The sequence below is a fragment of the Carassius carassius genome, chromosome 24 (assembly GCF_963082965.1).
Source record: "Carassius carassius chromosome 24, fCarCar2.1, whole genome shotgun sequence".
NCBI lineage: Eukaryota > Metazoa > Chordata > Actinopteri > Cypriniformes > Cyprinidae > Carassius > Carassius carassius.
Window position 1 is genome coordinate 29,623,425 of NC_081778.1, and position 22,625 is coordinate 29,646,049.

Here is a 22,625-nt window from a genome sequence, read left to right on the forward strand (position 1 = left end):
GCACCTCTTGCTTCAATGCCCATTTGCATAGAATTATACAGTTCTCAACTCAACTGTTGCGATGCTCTACACAACCCACATGGTATCGCCAAATGTCCCTCTTTTTTCATGTTGCTATATCCAGGGGCGGATCTAGAAAAATATTGATGGGGTGGCGAGAAGGAGCAGTTCATATAAGGAACAAGTGACCATACCCCATAAGCACCACCACACTCACTAATGCATGCAGTATGCATCAACATGTAATTAAGAGCATTATAAAAGGTTCAGTGTTATCAATATGTCAATTTATTATAAGAAACACAAGACTTTAATAGCCAATGACATTTACAGATGGGGAGACTCAACTGATTTTCTACTGTAGTGTTAATCACCATCTAACTCAACCAGTCAAAAGCTACATTTAGCCTTAGATGTTATATGAATATGGTCCCTGAAGCACAGGTTTTATTAGCTGACAATAATAATAAATAAATAAACATTATATTGTTTTTGAAAAATTTGGTGTTATTGTTTTGGCAAGTTTAAATTAAGACTATCTATGAAAACTTGTGTGATATTCCTTTAAAATAACGTTTTAGTATATCTTTTTTTTAAGTATATTTTACTGTGCAATTTCTTAATTTCTTAAGAAATTATAAAGGCTGTGTCATCTATAGCAACAAGGTGGTCAAAAATGAAAGATTAAGTGAATATTTGAACTAAATGTTTGGTCAGTAGCCTAAACAAGGATTTGATTGTCCTGTAAGTGTAACAGCAATTACATTTGGCTCCCTTTGCAGGCATTTGTAATAACGTACATAAATTGATTATTTTGTATTTGCCTACATTATGTATTTTAACAGTGTTATTATTAACCAATCATTATTGCCTCATAGTTTTTTTTTAAGTCATTTTAAAGGCTATTGATGGCTTAGGTCTGTTTTTATAGCAACAACAACAAAAAAAAAAAGATTACAGTATATTAATACTTTTTTGTAAATTATTATTTGAAGTAACAAAACCATGGTTAATTTGCAGTTGCCATGGCTACAAGAACGATGATTTGTGGTGTTATTGATAAAACCATGGGTAATTTTCGTAAGGGGACCTGATAAAAAAAACTTTAACAGGAATGTGCCTGAAAGTGATAAACGGGCATCGTTTTTATCCAAATGATTTATAATTTATTTTAATATATATTAAAAATGTATAAGGTGTGCATTGTAGCTGACACCTGAATGAACAAATTACAATTGTTTTATGACTGCAAGTCTTTCTTCTCAAATGCTACTGAGCTTCAAATTTGCCTTTGAGCCCATGTGAAAAAGTAGCATAATTTACATATGATTTACAGTTTATTTTAATAAATATCAAACATTATGTTCAATTATGCATTATAGCTGACACCTAGATGAACAATTACAGTTGTTTCTATGACTGTAAGTCATTTTCCTCAAATGCTACTGACGTTAGAAAAGTGTATACCAATATCGCATGTAACTTTAGAGACGTTCCCTAAATTTGAGACTCTCGAACGTCCAACGTCAAGCCAACTTTATGTCCTTTTCTTCTTCGTCTTTTTGGCACCAGAGGGATACATCCTTTTTGTGACATTGCTTATCATTTATTACAGTGACGCGCACTTGCGCGCCGGCGCGAATTGTCAATGCACACAAGGTGTCTATGCGCAATTATTCATTCATTCATTCATTCATTTATATCACTTGTTTAAGTTATTTAATTGTTTAAAAAAAAAAAAGGGGGCCCCAAGCAGCCGCTTAGTTCGCGTATGCCTCGGGCCGGCCCTGGATGTTAGAAAAGTGTATACCAATAATATCGCATGTAACTATAGAGACGGTCCCTAAATTTGAGACTCTTGAACGTCCAACGTCAAGCCTTTGGACTTTATGTCCTTTTCTTCTTTCTCTTTTCGGCACCAGAGGGATACATCCTTTTTGTGACATGGCTTTTCAAAAGGCTTAAATAAATCTCATGCTTCCTTTCTAACGAAATCTATTATAAAAAGTATCAGGCCTTACTGATCATGCTGTTGGGGAACAAAGTTCTGGGAAACAGATATATACAGTAAGGTGTTTTTTTTTTTTTTTTAATGTGGAAAATTACTCATACCATGGCAACAGATTTCATACATACAGTCCAATCTGATGTTATTTGACATTTAATACAGTAAGGTCATTTTAAACAGAAGGTTATCTTGAAACCTAATGTTCAGGCTCATCTGAAAACACAGTTCAGCAGATCCAACAGCAGCGCTCCCAGACAGAATTGGCTCTTTTGACCACATGTGACCTCTCCATTATTCAAATGCTGTTGTCCGGACTGCAGTAGCCTCAATCATACACATGCAGCGAGCTAGAACACCACAGATACGCCAGCACAGGATTCACACAGTGCAGTGGAAATGAGTGTCTGCCATCACTATCAGTCAACACAATGAAAAGAGCACCATACATTACTGAGGGTTTATGGTCCTTCGACTCTGTGTCAATGCCACAAAAACCTCCAAGAGCTGTTTTATTCCACCTTGTGCCTTCCAAACTCTTGCTTATGTTGAACCCTGGCACCGGCTGTCCCAGTAAGCCGATAAAGCCATCTATCATGTTTTGTCAACCTTAATTTCAACTGCCCGACGGAGACGTGACAAAACCGCAATTCCCAAAGCACTACTCAATGACCTCAACCCAAAAACATTGTTAAATAGTATGTGAAATTACTGTTTGTGCATCTCAGCGTACTGAAGAAAAAAAACATGATAAAAGGCCAAACAAATATATGAGCTCAAAACTAACTCAGACTGAGAGCCTGGTTGAGTACATTTTCAGCAAATATATAAATATTATATTCAGCAATTATTCTTTTAAGCAAGTATGTTGCAAAAGCTCTTCTGAGGAGTCAAAGAACTTCAGCATTATTCAAGATAAGAACCACCAACATAGCATATAGAATCACTAAAAGAAATCCTAAATATGGCCTGGAAATGGTTGAAAATTAAATATTGAGCTCTTTTATCACTATGTTAACCTCTTAATGAAATCAAATTGATGATGGAAATCAAGGTGCAAAATGATGCCAGTGAACTTTATGATATCTGGCCATTATTAATATTCACCAACCTCTAAATAGCTCATGAATCTCTACGTGAGCTGGAGGGAAAGGGCAAATCATTCCTGTGCGGCTTCCAGCTCGTTTGATCCTTTTATTCAGAGTCAAAGCCGAATGAATAGTCGCTTTCAGCTGGCACTGATTATCACAAAAGGAAATTAAATAAAACGCTTGCTGCAACTGATCCCCAGTGTTGGGCTAACATGTGACACATGTAAGAAACTCATGTTACAGAATCTGAATGATGGATGCAATAAATAGATCAAAAGAAAAAGTAAAGACATGGTAATACGTAATATGAGTTAATACAGTCTGTTTTCTGTACTTTTAGACCGTTACAAATTGTATTTATATTCAATGGTTTTCTAGCTGTACTATGTTCCCACTAAATGTTTCAGTACATAATGAGATTGATTTTCTAACAGCACTTTTATTTAGGCAACACTTATAAATTAAATGCTGTCTACATAGGAAGCTCAGTTTATTTTGGAAAAGCATCTCAGCCAGCTTTTATGGTGAGGAGAAGTAACAAACCACTGTGCTCTTGCTGGACAATTTGAAATTCACCTCATGCTATAGAGCCCTTGGTAGTGCAGCGTCATGCTGCCGAGGGACATGCAGTAGATCTGTGGAGTGGAACAGTGCGAAAACTTCTCAAAGTTCAAAAGATAAAAACGTGTACATTGTTTCAGTTAAAATACCTTCTTGCAGCTTAATATACAGAGATCATCTGAAGGTTGTCCATTCTGTTTTTTCAAAGTTGTAAATAAACTAGATTATAGAAGAAAAATACATTTCAGTTTTGATTTCAAAATTTCCAGTTTAATTCAATGCGTTTCTTGCTAATTTCTACAACAATTATTATTTTTTTTTTTGGTGCAAGTCAACAGTGTCATTATTTCAAGTCAGTTCAACATAGATTCAAATTAGTTCAATAACAGTATTGATGATGCAAATTTAGTGTCATTATCCAGCAAAATTAAATTCATATTTTATTCTCACCCCGTAGTATCAGTGCAGTAAGATACTTTAGTGACCATTTAATTTAACTTTAAGGAACACATTAGAAACACAAAAGAAAAAGCTTAATTATCTTGCTAAAGCTTTATAATGAGACCTAATGGTTTGTAACTTTTCCCTTCATGGGCTGTCAGAGCTCCAGTCTTTCATTGCATGAAATGTATAATCCGTTTGTAAATGGATGTCTTAATACTTGTCCCATGTGTTATAGTACATGATTTGATCACAGATGGTTTCAAACAAGGATTCAGCTTGTAGTCCTGGATTAGACCTGTATTTGAATCAACAAACATCCCATTATGTGTGAATTATCAAATTTATTTAAAACAGAAATGTTTCTACGTGCATCCCCAAACAGAATCCCATTTTCTGAACACTTATCAAAACAATGAGCCTTTGGGATATCTGAACTGAAAAGTAAAAGTGCACAACTCCTCAACAAACTGCATGACTCGAGGTCTTATACAACTGTTAAAAGTGATGTTTCCTTTTTAAATACCACTCTAAATATGTCCATTAGAGAATATCTGCCGGCCTAAATCAGTATATTTGGGCTCTGTGTAATTAGATCATTAGTTTGTTTGTGCTGTACTTCATAAGGACTTTTGGCAGCTCATTTCTGAGCGAGAGCCATATGGTTCGCTCATTGAGCATTAAACATTCCTACTGGCACAAAGATCAGATTCTGACAGATAATTTGTTTCCAGTGTAACAAGGTTTTGCAGCAAACATCTTATTTATGAGGTGCGATAAATATGCGAAAGCCCATCGAGATGCAGCTTGTTTATAGGAAAGCAGAGTTTTCACATACACATGTGCAAAGTCACTTATGCTATCATGAAGAACAGCTCAGAGCTCTTACTTGAAGGCCACAAGAGTGGAAAAAAGCAGCTATTCCAGCTCTGAAAATTGGGTGAGAATTTATTCCTTAGTTCCTGAGGTAAGCAATGTGAAAATGCTGACACTTCGGGAGAATTTACTGACCTCCAAACCTTGAACGAGTTTCTCAAACTCAAGGTTAACCCGCACAGAAAGCATCAGTCTAAATCACCTGCAGGCGTCTGCAAAAGCCAGCCTGGGTCATCCGCTGCTTCTCTGACAGGAAGAGAGAGTAAGTGGTCTTGAGCTGTCTGCTCAAAATGTAACAAACACATCAAGCTTTTAGTGTCACAGCTCATTCAGGGGTATCCTGGTCATAGTTAGGCTACTGGCCAATTTGTTATTCAGTGGCTGCTTGGAATGCAGCGTGACACCAATGCCACCGGTAATCACATCCACTGGGAAACCTCAGGGTGTCTGCTGAAGGGAAAGAAAATTATTCACCATAAAATCAATTTTTTTATAATTAAGATCCTCATATGGCTTTTCAATGAATCTGTTCATGGGAAAATATTTATAATATAGCCTACCGACAAAAATATATAAAAACAGTAGATATTTGTAGATATTTATAGACATACACAAATTCATGTAAGAACCGAGAATGGATGAAGAAAAATCAATTAAATACATTTTTGGAATGGTTCTAAAATGGGCAGCGTTCTATCGCACGATTCCAAAATTGAAGTCGGAAATTACGAGATCGTGAATGGTATGGAAGGGAATAAACGCCTATTTATAGATCACCAAAATATCAAATAATATAAAAACATTATATACGAATAAAGTAAATATGTATCCACATGCACTAAAAGCGTTTAAATTTATATAAAAACACTCTGACTGACTGACGACAAGAACGAATCAATGAATTGATGTTTGGAACAGTTCAAAAATGGGCAGCGTTCTATCGCATTCCAAAAAGGAAGTCGGAAATTCTGATTTCATGAATGGAATGCTGCATCAAATAAGTAATAAATAATGCGGCTTTTTACATGTAGCCTGCGTAAAATATCAAATAATACAGGCTACAAACTGAAAAAAAAAATAGATGGAGCTTTGAAACTGTTGAGAAATCGACAGCGTTCAGTCGACTCGCACTATTCCAGAGTAGAACGAGAAAACAAAAAACGGTTGCTGTGAAGTGGGGTCAGCTATAAAGCCAAGTCAATCATTGGTTTATCCTCTTTATCAGCCTCTCGCAGCTGACGGAACGCTTAATCCCACAGGAAAGGACGTGTGGGGAAACACTCGTCATAATTATCCACCCCGGAAAGGCTGTATTAAGCGGCTTGTGCTTTATGACGCTTTATATCCCACAACAAGCGCGCGAGAGAAAAAAGCACCGCTTTCTTCCTTACCGGCATTCATCCTCTCGTGGATCCCGACAGGCCGCAGAAGAGAGTTTAAGCGGTGTTGAACGTTACTGTCTGGAGGTATTGTTATCAAACGGGTTAAACACAGTGAAGATGTAAGCCTGCATCTCTCAGGCCACTGTATTTTTATTTATTATTTTAATCGGAAATCTTTCGTATTTCATCACGCAAATCCTTCATTCATCTCTCCCACCCACACCTTTGCTAAATCAATATTTTCTTTAGGTTTTGAGGATTTACAAGATTACTTTTAGAAGGGCGGTGAGCACTCTTCTCGTCTCCTATGGCCTGCTCATGGAGAAACTGCAGTTGCCATGGCAATTTCAGAGAGGAAAGGGAAAAAGTAAGAGTCATGACTTAACAGCGAGATAACTCGTTTCATTTTATTAAGCCGAGGCATTGTCCATCATTAGCCTACTGACAAGCTGTTTTGAACAGCGTAGCTGCTGTTTTTAATCAACGCTACAGATTTCAATAGGTCGCGGTAACGCGGGCTCGAGTTTGCACACAGAGAGACGCGCGACGAAGAACTAAATGCTGAAAAGTGGGCAGAGCACAGCCAGGCATGTAACTTTACTGGCCATCGGGACTACTGGGAGATTCCCGGTGGGCCGCGGTCTGGTTGGGCCTGTGGTTATGTATTTTGTTTTAATAATCGCAAATATATTCGTAATTATATTGTTGTATAGTCCAATTCCGGCCTTATGTGTCTCTCTCATGAAGCCGCATGATGCTTTTTTTTTTTTTTTTTTTACGTTAGTCACAATTTATTTAAAACATTACAAAAAGCAGTAGGCCTAGGCTATAAAGAACAGATAAAACGACGCGTGCGCATGATGCTGATGCGAGCTGCGAGACGTGACGTGTTCACTGCTCATTGGCCAATCAGAATCAAGTTCTAGCCTTGAAAAGCGGCCGCTTTACAACTGCAACGAAACTCAATATGTTAAATAATAAAATATCTAAGCGTAGGCCTAAAGGAGGGACCGAAAGTTGAGAGAGAGAAAACGACAAGCACTTGAGGCAGATGCCACCAAATATGTCAAGATAAATAAATTATTTGCTGGAAGGCAAAAGATTTAAGTGAAGACGTCAGCAGGGCGGGACTTGACTGCTGAGGTGAGACAGAAATGTAATGATACACGTAAGCTACTGCATTGTTTTGTTTCAAAAAGTTAGGATATTCCAGCTGTAATATGCCACCACTCACTGATCTATATAAATGACATTTAAAATTCTCAGCTCTCAGGTTCTGTCCATTTTATTACAAAATTCAGACAATACGTTTTGGCGTTAGAAAATGTGACGTGACAGGTCGCTTTAGCGCCTCAGTTCAAGTAAACCGATCATCTGTTACTTTCTGTTTAAAGATACAGTACAACTTACCGAGATGTATATATGCCTCATAAATAACAATATCGATCAATCAGTCATCAGTCAAAACAGCAGGAGAAAAATTATGTCACAGAACGTTACATTTACCTCAAGAAAGCCATTTAAAAACCATACCAGGTTAGTTGAGAAAAATAGCCATAAGAAAGTAGTATTTTGCTAAATGTGTGCACTATAGTAGGGGGGCCTACATATTTATTATATTTTCATCTGTCATTAAATAATTGTTATTATAATGAAAACTGCATTATGTTTAATTATTTTTAACATTTAATAATACCAGCTGATGCTCTATGTCTCTGTATATTTACAGCATTTATGTGAGATATATTTTTTCAATTTGTAATCAATTGAGAAAAAAATCCCTTAAAGTGCCAGAGAGAAGCCTTATTCCTACTGTCGGTCTGTGTCATTAATGTGAACAAAAGACAAAGAGAAATAACTCACTGCTCTTTAATAGCACCTTTAACAAGGATATATATGTATGTATATGTGTGTGTGTGTGTGTGTGTGTGTGTTAAGTGAAGTATTTTACATTTGATTATGCAGTATCTCTACCTGAAAATGGTGCTATTTATGATCTTTTTTTCTTATTTTATTACTGACTGTTCACTTGTCTTCATTAATGTTTGAACTTAATAGTTAGTGTTTATTGTGGTATTGAAATTGGAATTGTGAAATGAGATTGCAGCTTATTTACAGAGAAAACAATAGCAATTTTATTTTTATGTATTTATTTTTGGCAGGGCAAGTACAGTTTTGAACCCTAGTATTGAGCTCTGCATTTGAATATATAAGCCAGTCGACTTCATGATTTTTTAAAGGCCTTTGATTATGTTAAGAAAAATTTAAAATAAATCACTACACAACGTTCTTTGTCTTAATTACTCTTATTTTATTGTAGATCAGTGGTCTTTATAAATCGCGTTTACTGTAGATCAGTGGTCGTAATATAGCCTACTATAAGCAGCCAACAGGTCAGAGGTAATTTGTGTAAATTAATATAAAAAAAAACAAGTGTTATGTTGCAGCACATGAAATATCAGCGGAAATTGTGTACCCTAAGCATTAATATTTCTATTAGAATAATAAGAAGCACATCAATTAAGACCTTTAGATATTTAAAATAAAGCCTGATAAAATCATTTGCATTTTCTTTGTTTATTATTTTAATAGTTTTTTCTTGGTTTTGATAGTAATACATTATAATCAGTAATTTTACATGCAGATTAATGTATGTATAGACATGTAGTGTGTGTGTGTGTGTGTGTGCGCGCGCATGTTTACATGCATAGTGGGCCGGGCTGGATGAAGTCCAGGGCTGATTTTTTGTCCCAGTCCAGCCCTGAGCACAGCGGAGATAGAGGGGATGAACCGAGGGCGGGGCTGAGCGGGTGGGGCGTGAACCTGAGACCCGCAGTGACAGATTGATTGACAGTTGCTGTCAGAGTCGCTAAAATGGAGAGTGACTGTAGTGACGCAAGTATCTTTGCAACAGAGCGTTCATTTGAAGTAGAGGACTTTTCTCCTTCACCTGAAGTGGAAGATGTCGAGGTGTCCGTGGCCTGAGCCATATCAATTCGAGCCGCTGGCTCAAACTGCGGTCTTAACTCCCGCACCGCGTCGCTTTTCAGCGCGAGCTGTGTGGAGAAGCCCATTTCCACCTCCATTGCGTTGTAGAAGCAATCCCGCGTAAAATGCAATTTGCACACTCCAGCTCTAGGGGGGAACTCGCGGTCTTCCAGGCCAAGGGCATGCAACCACTGGTGCCTAATTTTAAAGTCTGCTGGAAAACTATGCAGTCCAGCAGTGCTATCGCAACCAGCAACACTACACCTACATACCATCCTGACCACTGTACTAAATACAGATAAATCTACACTGACTTGAATCTATCCTAATTGATGCAATACTATGCTACTAACTAACTATGCTTCTAACAATACTAACATTACACTAACAACTATGCTAATTAACTACATAGGCTACAAAAAATAATCTAAATAACTATATAATTGCTATGCTAAATAGATGCTATAATAGTCTATCCTGGTCGTTTTTCAATACTCGCAAATCCAACTCCCTGACTCACTAGTGATTTTGACGGAACAAGATGGTTTTATACTGCCAAGGGCGCGGTATCTCGTACCAAGGGGCGTGGTGAGCTGGAAACTGCATACGTCACCTGGCACCGCTTACGTCACTTGCCACCGCAACATCCAATAGGAAAAATCAACTGCCGTAGCCACCGTTTAACCTGAAGAGGGCAGCATTCAGACGTTTTTACACCATATATTGTAGAATTAAAACACTTTATATTCCAATGTCAAAAAAGTTACTCGAATCAATGAACAGCACTAATAAAGCCCCATTCTTACAGTTCATTAACTTAAAGTTGGTTTAGGGTTTAGTTACTCTTTAAAGATGATTGAGAAGTTCTGCATGCAGTCCCGAAGTTTGTTTGGACATCACATCCTCACGACTAGCTGATGTTAGAAGCATCATTACTGACAACAAAGTTTCATACAAATATAAAAGAAAAAGAAATATATATATATATATAGATGAATAATAAAAGAAAAAAATATATAGATGTTGCTTAGCTGTTAACCACGGCTTCTAATGGATTATTGATTTAATATAGTAAATTATATTAAAAAGACTCAAAAAAAATTGGTGAAACTATAAAACTGAAAATATCACTTGTACAAAAGCAATACAAATATTACATTTATTTTATAACACATCAATATATTTAATCATGTTCATGCATTACAAACCTAAGGGTCTTATTTTGACTGAGAATGAATAGGATTAACTATGCGGTCCAAATAGAAACTCCAATATTATATATTCTGAACTGAATCAGAACACATGGGTAGTTATGAATGGGCATCAGAGAAATATTTTTGCCTGATGGTATAGTTACTACATCATCTTAACAGCACTGACTCCACAAGTGTCTGATCTAGGATGCTTTACAGCTGCTAGTTTTCCATTGGCATGCTGCCAAGCTAAAAAGAATCCAAAAGTGTTTCATAGGAATAGTATATTAATAAACAACATTTCTCCTGACTTCTCTGCGTAGTGCCATTTTTCCAACTAATTGTAATGCATTCCGACATTGGCTTCTCTGCATAATACTGCAACCTACCTTTCATGTCAAGAGCCCACCTATAATGCTTTAAAATGCACAGAAACAAACTGCTTCTTGCCAACTAACTGAAAGTGTCTTTACAACTACAGTTTAATCGACAGCAGATGCATCTTTTCAGCGACCTCTGATCTCACGTAATCACTCTTCCATTGTTTGAAGTGACATGAAAATCTTTACATACCAAAGACCACATTTAAACATTCTGCAGCCCGGCTCCCGAGCGGATAACATGCTGTGGAAGATCATAAGCAAGAATTGCACTGCTGTACGCCATTCATAGTGCACATAATTATTTGTGATTAAAGCCAATCCAACAGCCTCATTAAAACACCTTAAACCAGAGCCATTGAGTGCACAAGCCCAGTGTTAAAGCAGGTCTGAAAGTGAAATTTGAGAAAACTTCAATGATATTACCAGTTTATTTCCAGCTTTGCCAATTAATCAGAAAGCAGGATTCTTTGGCACATATGCTTCAACTTGGATAAAAAATAAACATCCAAAAAAGACTGGAATGAAGATGCATACATCTTTATTGTACAAATGACAAAAATCTGTACAAGATCTTCCTTTAAGCTCATTGTAATGGTTTTTGTTAGATGTTAGAGATGGGAAAAGGCAGATGTTTCGCTCGTATCCCCGTTTCGTCAGTCCTGACGTCTCTCTAGCTGCTGTGGCCCTGCAGTCCTTCTGCCATGAACAGTTTACCGAGGTTCTGCGAGGTGAACTCCTTAATGTTCTGACAGTAGTTGTTAACTTGTCCTTGTGAAGAAGCAGAGGGAAACAAATTGATTAGATACAACAAGAACAAACATTATTGATTATTCAACTGGAGTAAATAGCACTGTCCACACAGCAATGGTCTGAAGAAGCCAGAGTTTGATGTCAAGGACTTGGTGTATAATAATGTTCTCCATCCTGGTCCTGAGGGGCCCAAGCACCGCACATTTCTGGTCATTTTGGAGTGAACATTTTTTCTTTTAAATATATATATATATATTTTTTAGATAACTGCAATGGTACGAAACTTAGTAAAGGCTTTGGCACTTGCTATGTGAACACACAAACGTGATTAGACATGGACATGCTTAGTAAAGTTTGAACGGTCCTGAAAAAATAAAGAAAAATCACTCCTTGTGGTTTCATCTAGTGGAAACATCTGGTACTATGCCCAAACAAAAGGTTTCTGCAAGCTCATTTTTTGAGATATCAACTTAAAATTTGCTTTAAATCAAATGTTTTACACTTTAGCAAAATTCTGTCATGTATCTTCTTTGAAAAGAGACCAAACTTAAGTCTGTGCTTCAAAGCATTCAATATATATGACAGTTTAAAGGTGCTGTATTGTAGGATTGACACTGAGTGGTTGAACTAGGTATTGGAGTCCAAATTCAAAATATTGGAGGTTTTTTTTTTTTTTCACCTGGCCCTTCCTGCTCAGACTTGACAAGCACAGGTTGCTAGATTGACGACATCAACAGGAACGAGCGCACTTGATGGTGAATGAAATTAAATGTATTGTGTTTTCCGCCAACTGGCAACCCGGGATGTCGAAATACAATTGGGTAAACTTGCAGAGTGGACAGGTTTCAAAAACCAAAACAGAAACTCGCATTCCAGCACGGAACGCACATTTTCAAAGGAGAATAAATGACTGTAGCATTGTTATTCAGAAAAACAAGTATCTTAACTTAACATATGGTATTTTATGCTTTAGTAGAGTCAAAAACTTAAACCTAAAATTTTAATTTCCAACTTAAAGGTGCTGTATTTGTGTTCACAAATGGCACTTTTCCACTGCATAGTACAGCACGGCTTGCTTTTGGGGGGTTTTCCCACTGTGTACAGTACCTGGTACTTTTTTCAGTACCACCTCGACTTGGGTTCCAAGTGAGCCATAACGTTACCAAACTGTGACATGTAAACCCTGCTGATCACTGATTTGCTGGAGAGAATTGCCACTAGCTGCTTCATGAGACACTAGACCCGCTAGATTAAATCAGCACAGCCAGCGAGGAGTGAACACAACACCAAGCCAAGCTGTACCGTGCAGCGGAATAGTGCCAAAAGCGGTTACTAGGTAATAAATGGATTATAACTACTTTAAAACAATAAAGCACCACAAATCCCCTAAAGTACAATTATATTTTGAGGAAGGAGGATACCAAGGATTCTGTATTTCTACACTGCAAATTTTGCTTATTTGACATGTCAAGGTGTTTTTAACTGGCTAATAAGAGGTTTTGTGATAATTGTGAGAATGACTTGTAATGGCCTTGGTGCATCAGATAGATTCAGAAAATTGCAAACAAATAAATAATGATTTGCACTGTATGCGGAGTCATTGAATTTGAGTTGCTTAATATCCAGATCATAAAAAAAGAAAGAAAGTTATATTAATGATTAATTTGTTTCTGTAAAGTATATTTAACAAAATTATAAGTTGCCAATGTTTTAATTTTTTCAATTTTTTACAATATTGACAATGCAGGTTTTAAACAAAAAAAAAAAATATATATATAATATATATATGGGAGGGGGGGGACTATTGACAACCTTAGTACTTAATCATCCCCTTCAGAGATGATGGTTGTCAGATACAAATCTAACTGCAACTCCATCGGGATAAGTACATGGTGAAGATTTAAGACCTGCAGTTATTCCCATTCCCATTTAAACGGATCCATTCATTGCTGAATGGATCAATTCATGCATCAATTCTTCTAGACATAGGACTATAAATTTCCAATGGCCTGCAGAATAGGCTGGAAGAAAAAGCCGTTTAACCCCCTGGATACCTGCGATGAGGAGCGTGTCCATGCGCGGAGGCGCCTGCGGAGGTTTGAACATCTTACTGATGTCTTCTTCGGGTAATGGAGGCTCTCCACGACTCTGCCGCTGGGTGTTTTCCTGCTGCCTCCTTTGGAGATACTAGAGGATGCAGAAAAGAGAAAATGAGCTAAGAAAAGGTAAAAAAATTAAATCAACTGGAGAAACTTGGGAGTGACCCAAGTAGCACCAACAAGACAAAAGGTTTTTAAAAGATGAAAAAAAAAAACAAAGTCCCAAATAAAGTCTAGAACCAAAAATAAAATAAATATGTATACAAAGGGAATGGATAAATAAAAACAAATTATAGAAAAGAAAAACGAGAAACATAAAAGTACTTAAATGTAAAGAAAAAGAATACTTCAAATAAATAACTACACCAAAAATAAACAAAGCAAAAACTGAAATAACAGCGCTAATCAAGTAAAATTAATAAAAGGGTATAGGTAATTATAAAGATAAATAGATGAGAAAGAGAAGAAAAACAATACAACTAACAGAAATATGAGAACAACAGGGAAATAAAATGATAAAATTGTTTACCCTAACCTTAAATAGAAATTAAAGGAGAAATAAAAAGAATAAAAAGGACCGTTAACTAAACTACTACTAATAATAAAAAAAGAAAAGAAAAAAAAGGTACAAATAAGAAAGAGAATAAAAGAATGAAAAAGGATAAACTAAATGAAATATAGTAGTAAATAAAAATAGGAAAGAAAATGAAAAAAATTAATTAAATAGAAAAATATATAAAGTATGAAGAAACGGGATGTGGAATATAGAGAAATAAAAAAGAACAAAAAAATTATAATAAATAAATTACATAAAAAAAGAACTGTGAAAAAAGGTTAATATATATCATTTTAAATATTCATAGAAGGTTATATGAAGCATCTTTTCATTTAATCCACAGTTTAATTTTTTGTATTTTTTTTTTTTTTAAATGTGCAGTAGATACATTTATGTACGGGATATTCATGGAAAAAAAGATGAGGAATCCACATCCTATTTGAGTTGGTGCGACTTTTGTTACCGTTGAGGATACCAGCCATTTCTGTTTAAATTAGGCATATGATTTAGGAATGCAAACTGCCAACACAGCGGCAATTCTCTTTGATATAAAATGGTGATTGATGCGGGTCATTTGGTTTATATGGTTCACCCGGGGACCGGCGAGCGCAGGGCTGTGTGGAGGCGGAGACAGGAAGGATATGATCGATGACAACAGTAATTATGGCAGATTTCAGCGTGCTTGATATAGGAGCCGTTGTGGTGACCTGATCGTGACCAAGCTGCTGGGGTCTGGCCTCATTTACAGCGCCGTTTGAGGGCACCCTTTAGATTTCTTTGAAAGGATCAACCATCCTGTCAAACAGGAAGTGCTAGCGATCTAATAAACACTGAAATCTCACTGGAGAAACATCCCCCTGACTGCAGACTGTGTTTTGTTCTGGAAGAAAGCACTGTTTTTCAAAGTGCTAATGAGGCAAGAGCAACAGGCAAAAGGCGTAGAGAAAAAAAAAATTCAATATTTCACAAAAATAAAATCATTTATGCACCATGAAGCCATTTCAAAACCAACCACGACTTTAACCCAAATGGAGAGGTTAAGTAGACTGTCTCAGGTACTCTTTTCCATCCAATGAAAGTGGGTGGAAAAATGGTTTTCAATTAGACAAAAGAATCTAGATATTGATCATTTTACAGTGCTATTGTAGTATTACGTATAAGCTATTATAGCATTTATTGACAGTTTAATTAGCTTTTATTTTTATATTTTCATGTTTCATTTTAGTTTTAGTATTTATGTGCTTTTGTCTTTATTAACATTTCTATTAGTTTTTTTTAAATTGAGAATATTGTTTTAATTGATAATTTTATATCCGTTATTTGTATGTATATACTACAGTATTTATCAAGATTTTTAATTAGCTTTTTTTTTTTATATTTTCAGGTTTCATTTTATATTAAAGGGTCACTCCACCCATTTGCATTAAGAGGTCCATTGTTAGAAAACCAGTCATACTATTGAATGGTTGTGCAACATTCTCTCATTTTCCCCTGAGACGAGAGAAATCCACTATTTACCTTTTTCAATTCCTCCTACAATGACGCAAAAATCGTCATTTGACGTCATTGTAGGAGGAAGTGTAAAAAGGGTGGATTTCTGTAAAGACTACAAGCACAAGTAGTCTGCCAATAGGGGGTTGTACCTAATGCGCTAACAGACCTATCACAGATCAGTGCCCGTGCGTTTGATTTCACCGGGAGAAACTTGGAGAAAAATACTGATTTTTCAGACGGATGCATTGGGGAGGATTTTGATTTAGACGAAGTTATGTTAGAAACGGATGTTCGTGGCTACCTTTATGAGCCACAGTACAGCGACGAGCAGCTAAAAAAACATGAAAAGCGTCAAACTAACACAGTAAAACATGGTTGATTTACATCGACAATAGCAAACTTATATAGAACTTTTAGCTAAGTGTCTAACGTTACATTATTACGTTACATACTAACTACTTACTCATTTCTTGACAAGTGTAACGTTAGTTACTGAGGCAGACACATTAAAACAACAAGCGAGCAAACATACAAGATATTTAGTTCGCAAACAGAAAAATCATAGGAGATGTGTTTCTTTACAGCAGACGACAATGTCAGTGTGTGTTCTCAGTAGCCACTAGCTGCTAATAGAGTCTAGTCAGAAATAACATTACCTCCAGGCAAATGCGTTTAGTGCTGCTAGAGCTGGTGGTTCCCGACGTTCCTGGCTTTTCGTCGTCATCATCTGGCAATGAAAATACTGAAGGAATTGCGTTTTTCAAAAGCGCGGGTCTCTTCAATCCTAGGGGGTTAGGCACATAATCTTCGGGCTTGAAATGTAAACTGCACGCCGTCTGATTTTTTAGTGCTTAAAGTGTTGTGTCCTCACCGAACTTAGGGTTATTGATAACGTTAGCCCGTAGCCACTTTTTGCACAAGTCCGTATCTTTCGGGAATCTGTGAATACTTACTCCGGGTATTTTCCTTGTTCTTGAACAACATCCCGGTACTATGCAAGTGCACACCATTTTGTCACAAAAACAGTAATTGGGTCGTAAAATAACTCTTCACAACAAATTGTGCCAAATAATTTACAATCGGTAGCGTAGAGGAGTGTTCAACTATAATCCACATTGATGGGCGGAGAAGTGGGAGTGGCCTGCGGAGCTGAGCATTGCAATGCACTATGGAGATTGTTGTCTACAGTCCACAAGCTCTAAAAAGTTATTTTCTGCCTTTTATAGGCCCAGAAGGACCAAAAAAAAAAAAAAAAATGATACTATTCTACTACATATATGACCCACTTTCAATACAGATTCATGTCTCCACGGGTGGAATGACCCTTTAAGTTAGTAATTTTGTTGTAATTTTTAATTTTGTCATTTCTATCTAGCTGTATTTTTAATTTGAGTTTAATTTAATAATTTAGGTACTTCAACTTATTGCATTTCATTTTGTTGTCAATGCAACATTTCTGATGCAGTCAAGCAACAAAAAAAAAAAAAACCTACAAACAAAACACCTTCAAGCACCATAAAAGTATAATTCTCAGCTTTTGATGCTTTTAGGACCAAAACTTACTTTTCCTTTAAATTTTTGCCTGTTCCTTGGTTTAAAACTATCTAATGGCTTAAGTCTTGAAAATATAATGCACACATTATACAGGCCATTTCTATGGGTTTTTCCTCATTTTTGGAGCTTAACAGTCATTCACTTTCGTTTGTGAAACAATGACTAGCACATTGTGAAATATCTCCTTTCAGACCACACACAAACAGAAGTCATTTTGGATGAACGATCCCTTTAAAGCCTTTAGTATTTTAGCCAGGCATTTCAAACTAATTTACATGTTTCACTGAAGTGCTTTTTCTTTACTCATTTTTCAGCCCAAGACCATCGCTGATTTTTCTATTTTACTATAGCCAGAGCATTTCTGTCTAGGAAGAGCAAGCTCTCCAATGTAGAGAACAAAAACAGAAACTTTGACAAATGTGCACTGCTTCGGTCATATTCCTACCGTGTCAACATGTTATGATGGAGCGACTTGAAAAATAGGGTTCTGCGTTATCTGATTTCAAGGGTGGCCTCTCTTCAAATGATCCTGTTTTACTTACATGAGGTCAGATTTAAAACAACTCCATACAAAATGAACCCAGAAGCGTCCTTTATTTTCACGCTCCTTTTCAGTTTTCAGTTGGTGCTCAGAACTCATGTTTACTCAATGCCTGTGATGCAAAAACCTGAAAATATCAAGGTCATTTTGGCTGATCTGTCAGCCTGGCGAAATGGATCAAATTATGAATCTGAAGCGGGTAAGGATTGTAAATTGGATGGTCCTCCTGAACCCTAAATAACCATCTATTGTACTACACGAATAATTTCAAAGATGGAAATGACATTAGTTCGATTTTTTTTTTATCGCCATATAACTAGTAAGTGAACATAAGGGAGACTTTTATAATAATTTCACTCTTTAGGTTTGACTGCATGTCATTTTTATCATGTCCCCAGGTGCTGAACTTACGTCTAACATGAAAAGCAGGGAATTTATTAAGAAATACTCCCAGAGTTTCTTCATATTTAAATTAGAACAGTTTCAAACAAAACTTTCTTGGGAATACCATTTTAATTGCTCAATTTATAGCAGTGTCATTTTTGTATTGTCTATAAACTACTATAGCATTGTCGAATATGTAGATTTAGCTTTGAATTTTATATTTTCAGTTTAAATTTAAGTTTTTGTAATTATGCTGTGTGCTTTTGTGTGCATTTTTTCAGTATTTCTATAAACGTATGTGTTTCTTTTTTTTTGTGTTGTAGTACTTAAGTCTTTTGTTTCAGTTAGTTGAGGCAGCATTTGCCATTTTAAGATTTTTAAGTCTACATTTGTCATCTAATTAGATTATATTTCAATGAATGAAAACAGTTTGAATAGGATTTGGTTAATAATAACAACAGTGATGACTTTTGGGGATTCCTGCCTCAAAATCACTTTCTAGGCCATTTTAAATTTTTCTTTAAACTACAAAAGCCAATTTAAACTGCATCATCTTCTAGGAAGTGACATCATTTTGGAGAGAAACAACTATTACCATTTACTTTTGCTTGTAAATTGTTACTATTCATTATCATCAATAAAGTTTATGCATCTGAGCTTGACCAGACCAGACTTTCTGAAAGTCACTAACAGAAATGCATCCTTAAATTACTGCATTATTGAAATGAATCCATATGCATGATGCCGCCTTCATCTTGCATTGGCTTTGTTGGTTTTACTTTCAAAAGTATTGATTACAAAAAGCAGTTTTCAAACACAATGCATTAATATCAAAGTTCCTGCATTTCCTTCAAGAGTGCATGTGCATCCAATCAACCTCTTCTGGACCTGCGCTCTTATTCCCAGGCATGTAATTAGACATTTCAGCCACTCTAAACAACGACTCGGGCTGAAATGGCACTGCAGTATGCACTTTAAAAAGCCAATTTAAGAGGGAATGGTGGTGCATCAGATCGACACCACTGAGAAAGAACCGGACGAGAGAAAGCAAATGTACCTGCTGCTTCTGCTGCTGCTGTTTGCTGAGGTTGCGGCAGTATGTATTGTACTTGTTGATATCCTGGCTCATGTCATCCACGCGGTCCATCAGCAGCTGAAGGCTCTTTTCCAGGTGGTTACTATGGCAACAGAATGACATAGTTTAGTCAAAGTTTGCGTAATAAACGGCTGACTGCACATCAAAGCGCAATTGCTCCACATTGATCTTCAACTCAATTAAAAACCCAAGATGACAGTAGCATGATGTGTCTGATAAGGATGACTATCTGCTCTGAATTTACATGGATGGAGGGAGACGTCTAATTGTAGCATGTGCCGATTTGTGAGGGGCCACCAAGTATCTCCATCTAAACCTTTGCCTGATAGATCGGCTCTGTTCCAAAACCTATTAAGCTGGCTATGTAGGCAGCATATTAGGAGGCTGTGCCAACACAAAATCTGTTCCAAGTGCAACATAGGTTGCTTTTGGACAAATTCTAAACAATTGCATGCATCCTTCATCAAGAAAGAAATTCCCTAATGCATTCCCGAATTGTTATTCCACCAAACTTGAGTCAAGTCTGCCAAGCTCTTTATGTGAAAAGTGCTATTTGCATGTTAAATGAAAGTTTCTGTCCATGTAGAGTGTGTGCAGGTGCAATTTCATTAAGAGTGCGGTCTATATATGCAGTATAAAACAAGACAAGGCTCATCAGGGTTTGGAACAGAGCCATTCAACCTCAAATGTAACTCCCCAAAGGCCAGGTGAATTGCTTTATTAAATCAAGATTAGGCTTTCCAAGAAAAGTCATTTCCATTTTTATCTGGGGATAATGTGTAATCACACAGCCCTCCAAAAAACATTCAGGAGCGTTAGGAAAAAGATGACACCAGCCACTGAAAACACTTTGAAGATAGCAGCACACTGCTGCAAATTGGATTTCAAAAGTTAATGATGCACTGTAAAATTATTGTAATTGTCGCCAAAAAAAATGACTATGCAAATGGTAAATGGATAACAGGAAGATTTACTATATACAGCGAGAACTGCAACAGGTGTAATGATATATTCATGTAATTTGACATTGAAATACTGTTACATGTGCAATTTCTGAAAGTAAAAAGAGCAAATCATAATTTACAGTGAACCCTGTGTGATGGCTCACATTTGATGGATTTTCATTGAAATAAGAGTTTCTTCATTTTTTCCTTATCAGTTATGTTTTGTTATACATTATGTAGTTAAATTATTATTTATTACCTTATTTTAGTGTGGTGTGTTATGATGGCGTTTTGTATTTGTATGACACTATGCACAGTCTTTTTATTAGTATTTACACTACTTGTGATGGACTTTGTTTTATCATGTGGCTTTCTCTCTACTGCATTTTTGATGTGGTTGTCAAAATATTTTATATACCGTTTGTCTGAGGCTCTGGATTAAATATATCATCAGGAGCCATGTATCAATTTTGTCTTGACTGTATATGCTTTTGTTGACTCAAAGTGACAGTAGCCACTGAATTGTATTTTATGAATGAGGATGGCCTAAGGAGGAGTAAATTAACAGTAAATTTTTCGGTGAACTACCACTTAATTGGTTTTATTTTTTTTTTTACAATAAAATGTTATCTACACTACTTCAGTTACTAACATTTTTAAATGATAAATTTATTTTGTTTTACAATACATTTCACAGATTTTTTTTAACAGTTTAGAACAAAAGTCAAGATCTAGATAAGATCAATGAAAAAAAAAATACATTTTAAAAGAACAGTCAACTAAGAATTAAAAATCTATCATTGAATTACCCTAATGTTATTCCAAACCTTTCTTTGACTCTTTCTTCTGTGAAACAGAATATCTTAGCCACTCTTTGAAGGGATTGAAGACATACAAATATCCCAAAAATGGTTCATATGACTCATGTGCTAAATTCCAATACTTCTGAAGTCCTACAAAGATTTGTGAGCAAAAGACCACAATTTAATCCATTAAATCACTGATTGCTCCTCTAGTGAGCGGTAATCTATTGTGAGCAAATCAGCTCAATCATTCAGGGTGAACTGTATCAGCCAACTCAATGAAAAGAGCCAACAAACAAGCAATGTTTCGATGAGTGCACCAAGGAGTTCGAATTACTTTTAAGCTATTGTATGTCTTTAGAATCTAGTGAACAAGCACTTCTGCACCCTTTAGCCCACATTCCATTGTGCTGGTCACTTTTTCTGTGCAATTACAGTCTTCCTCTGTTTCACAGGAAAAAGCAGCACTTTGAAATGACATTATGGGCAAGCAAATGGGGACAATTTTCATCCATCATTACATGCTTTCAAGTCTCTGTGTTTTTGGAGTGACACATCTGCTCTATAGACCTATTGGTATTTGCCAAGAAAGGAAAGGGCATCTCTGTACACGAGACGACCCAAATTACATGCTGAATACATTATCATTATCTGAGTGCTGATGGGAAGGCTGAATCATTTCACCAGCAGGGCCTATTAAACACTAACTCCTGGGATGTTTTGAATTACAAATGAAAGACTTACTCAAAATGGCAAAGATTGTGCCGACTTCTAAAGCATTAACTATAAAGACCAAAACACCTGCTCGCATCCCAAGTGTTTAGTCTATCAATTAGTCTGATTCGGAAGAGAGGCCTGAACAGCTGTGTCTGCTGGGGGAGCATAAACAGTCAGAGAAATGACATTTCCAGTTCCTACCTTCATTAAAGAGGACTAATCAGAGAGGGGGAAAAAAAAAATGGGATTTCATACTCTTCTTTCGAAATAAGAGAGATCAGTGTGCTATGTAAATCAGAGTTGGGTGATATAGCCAAAATCTTGATTAGGGCTGCAACTAACGATTATTTTGATAATCGATTAATCTGTCGATTATTTTTACGATTAATCGGTTTATGTACTTATATTTTAGTTTTTCCATTTTTCCCCCAAGTAAATTATTAATAAATGGTCTTTATCATTCAGCATAGATTTAAGAGATTTTAACCATTTTGCACTGTCATATCCTCATCAAAAATATACCTGGAGTTGTTTTATTGTGTTTGAAGGAGATTTCAAATAATGTTTTCACCATGGCAGTCCTTAGAGCTCCTAAAGTAGTTTAACATCCTGAACAAAGCTTAAGGAATCTTTCAGAACATATTTTCACGAAGAATAAGGATAAAACAGAATAAAATTGCAGTGCATTGTATTTTATTATTTACTGGGAAACAGCTTTATAGCTTATGCTGTGAAATTGTAAACAATCCTTCAAAAAAAGTGCCAAT

The 22,625-nt window shown here is 36.2% G+C and overlaps 1 protein-coding gene across 1 annotated transcript in view; it reads right to left on the reverse strand.

Annotated features, from left to right (window-relative positions):
* Positions 1-11,441: 11,441 nt before the first annotated feature.
* LOC132103414 (eukaryotic translation initiation factor 3 subunit H-A-like) overlaps positions 11,442-22,625 on the reverse strand; it is a 52,487-nt gene continuing 41,303 nt past the window's right edge. Inside the window, exons 6-8 of the mRNA XM_059508493.1 lie at positions 19,356-19,476; positions 13,725-13,857; positions 11,442-11,688 (exon numbers count right to left, since the gene is read on the reverse strand). Of these exons, the coding sequence (XP_059364476.1) occupies positions 11,591-11,688; positions 13,725-13,857; positions 19,356-19,476 (352 nt within the window). The 3' untranslated portion in view covers positions 11,442-11,590. The remainder of the gene's footprint in view (positions 11,689-13,724; positions 13,858-19,355; positions 19,477-22,625) is intronic.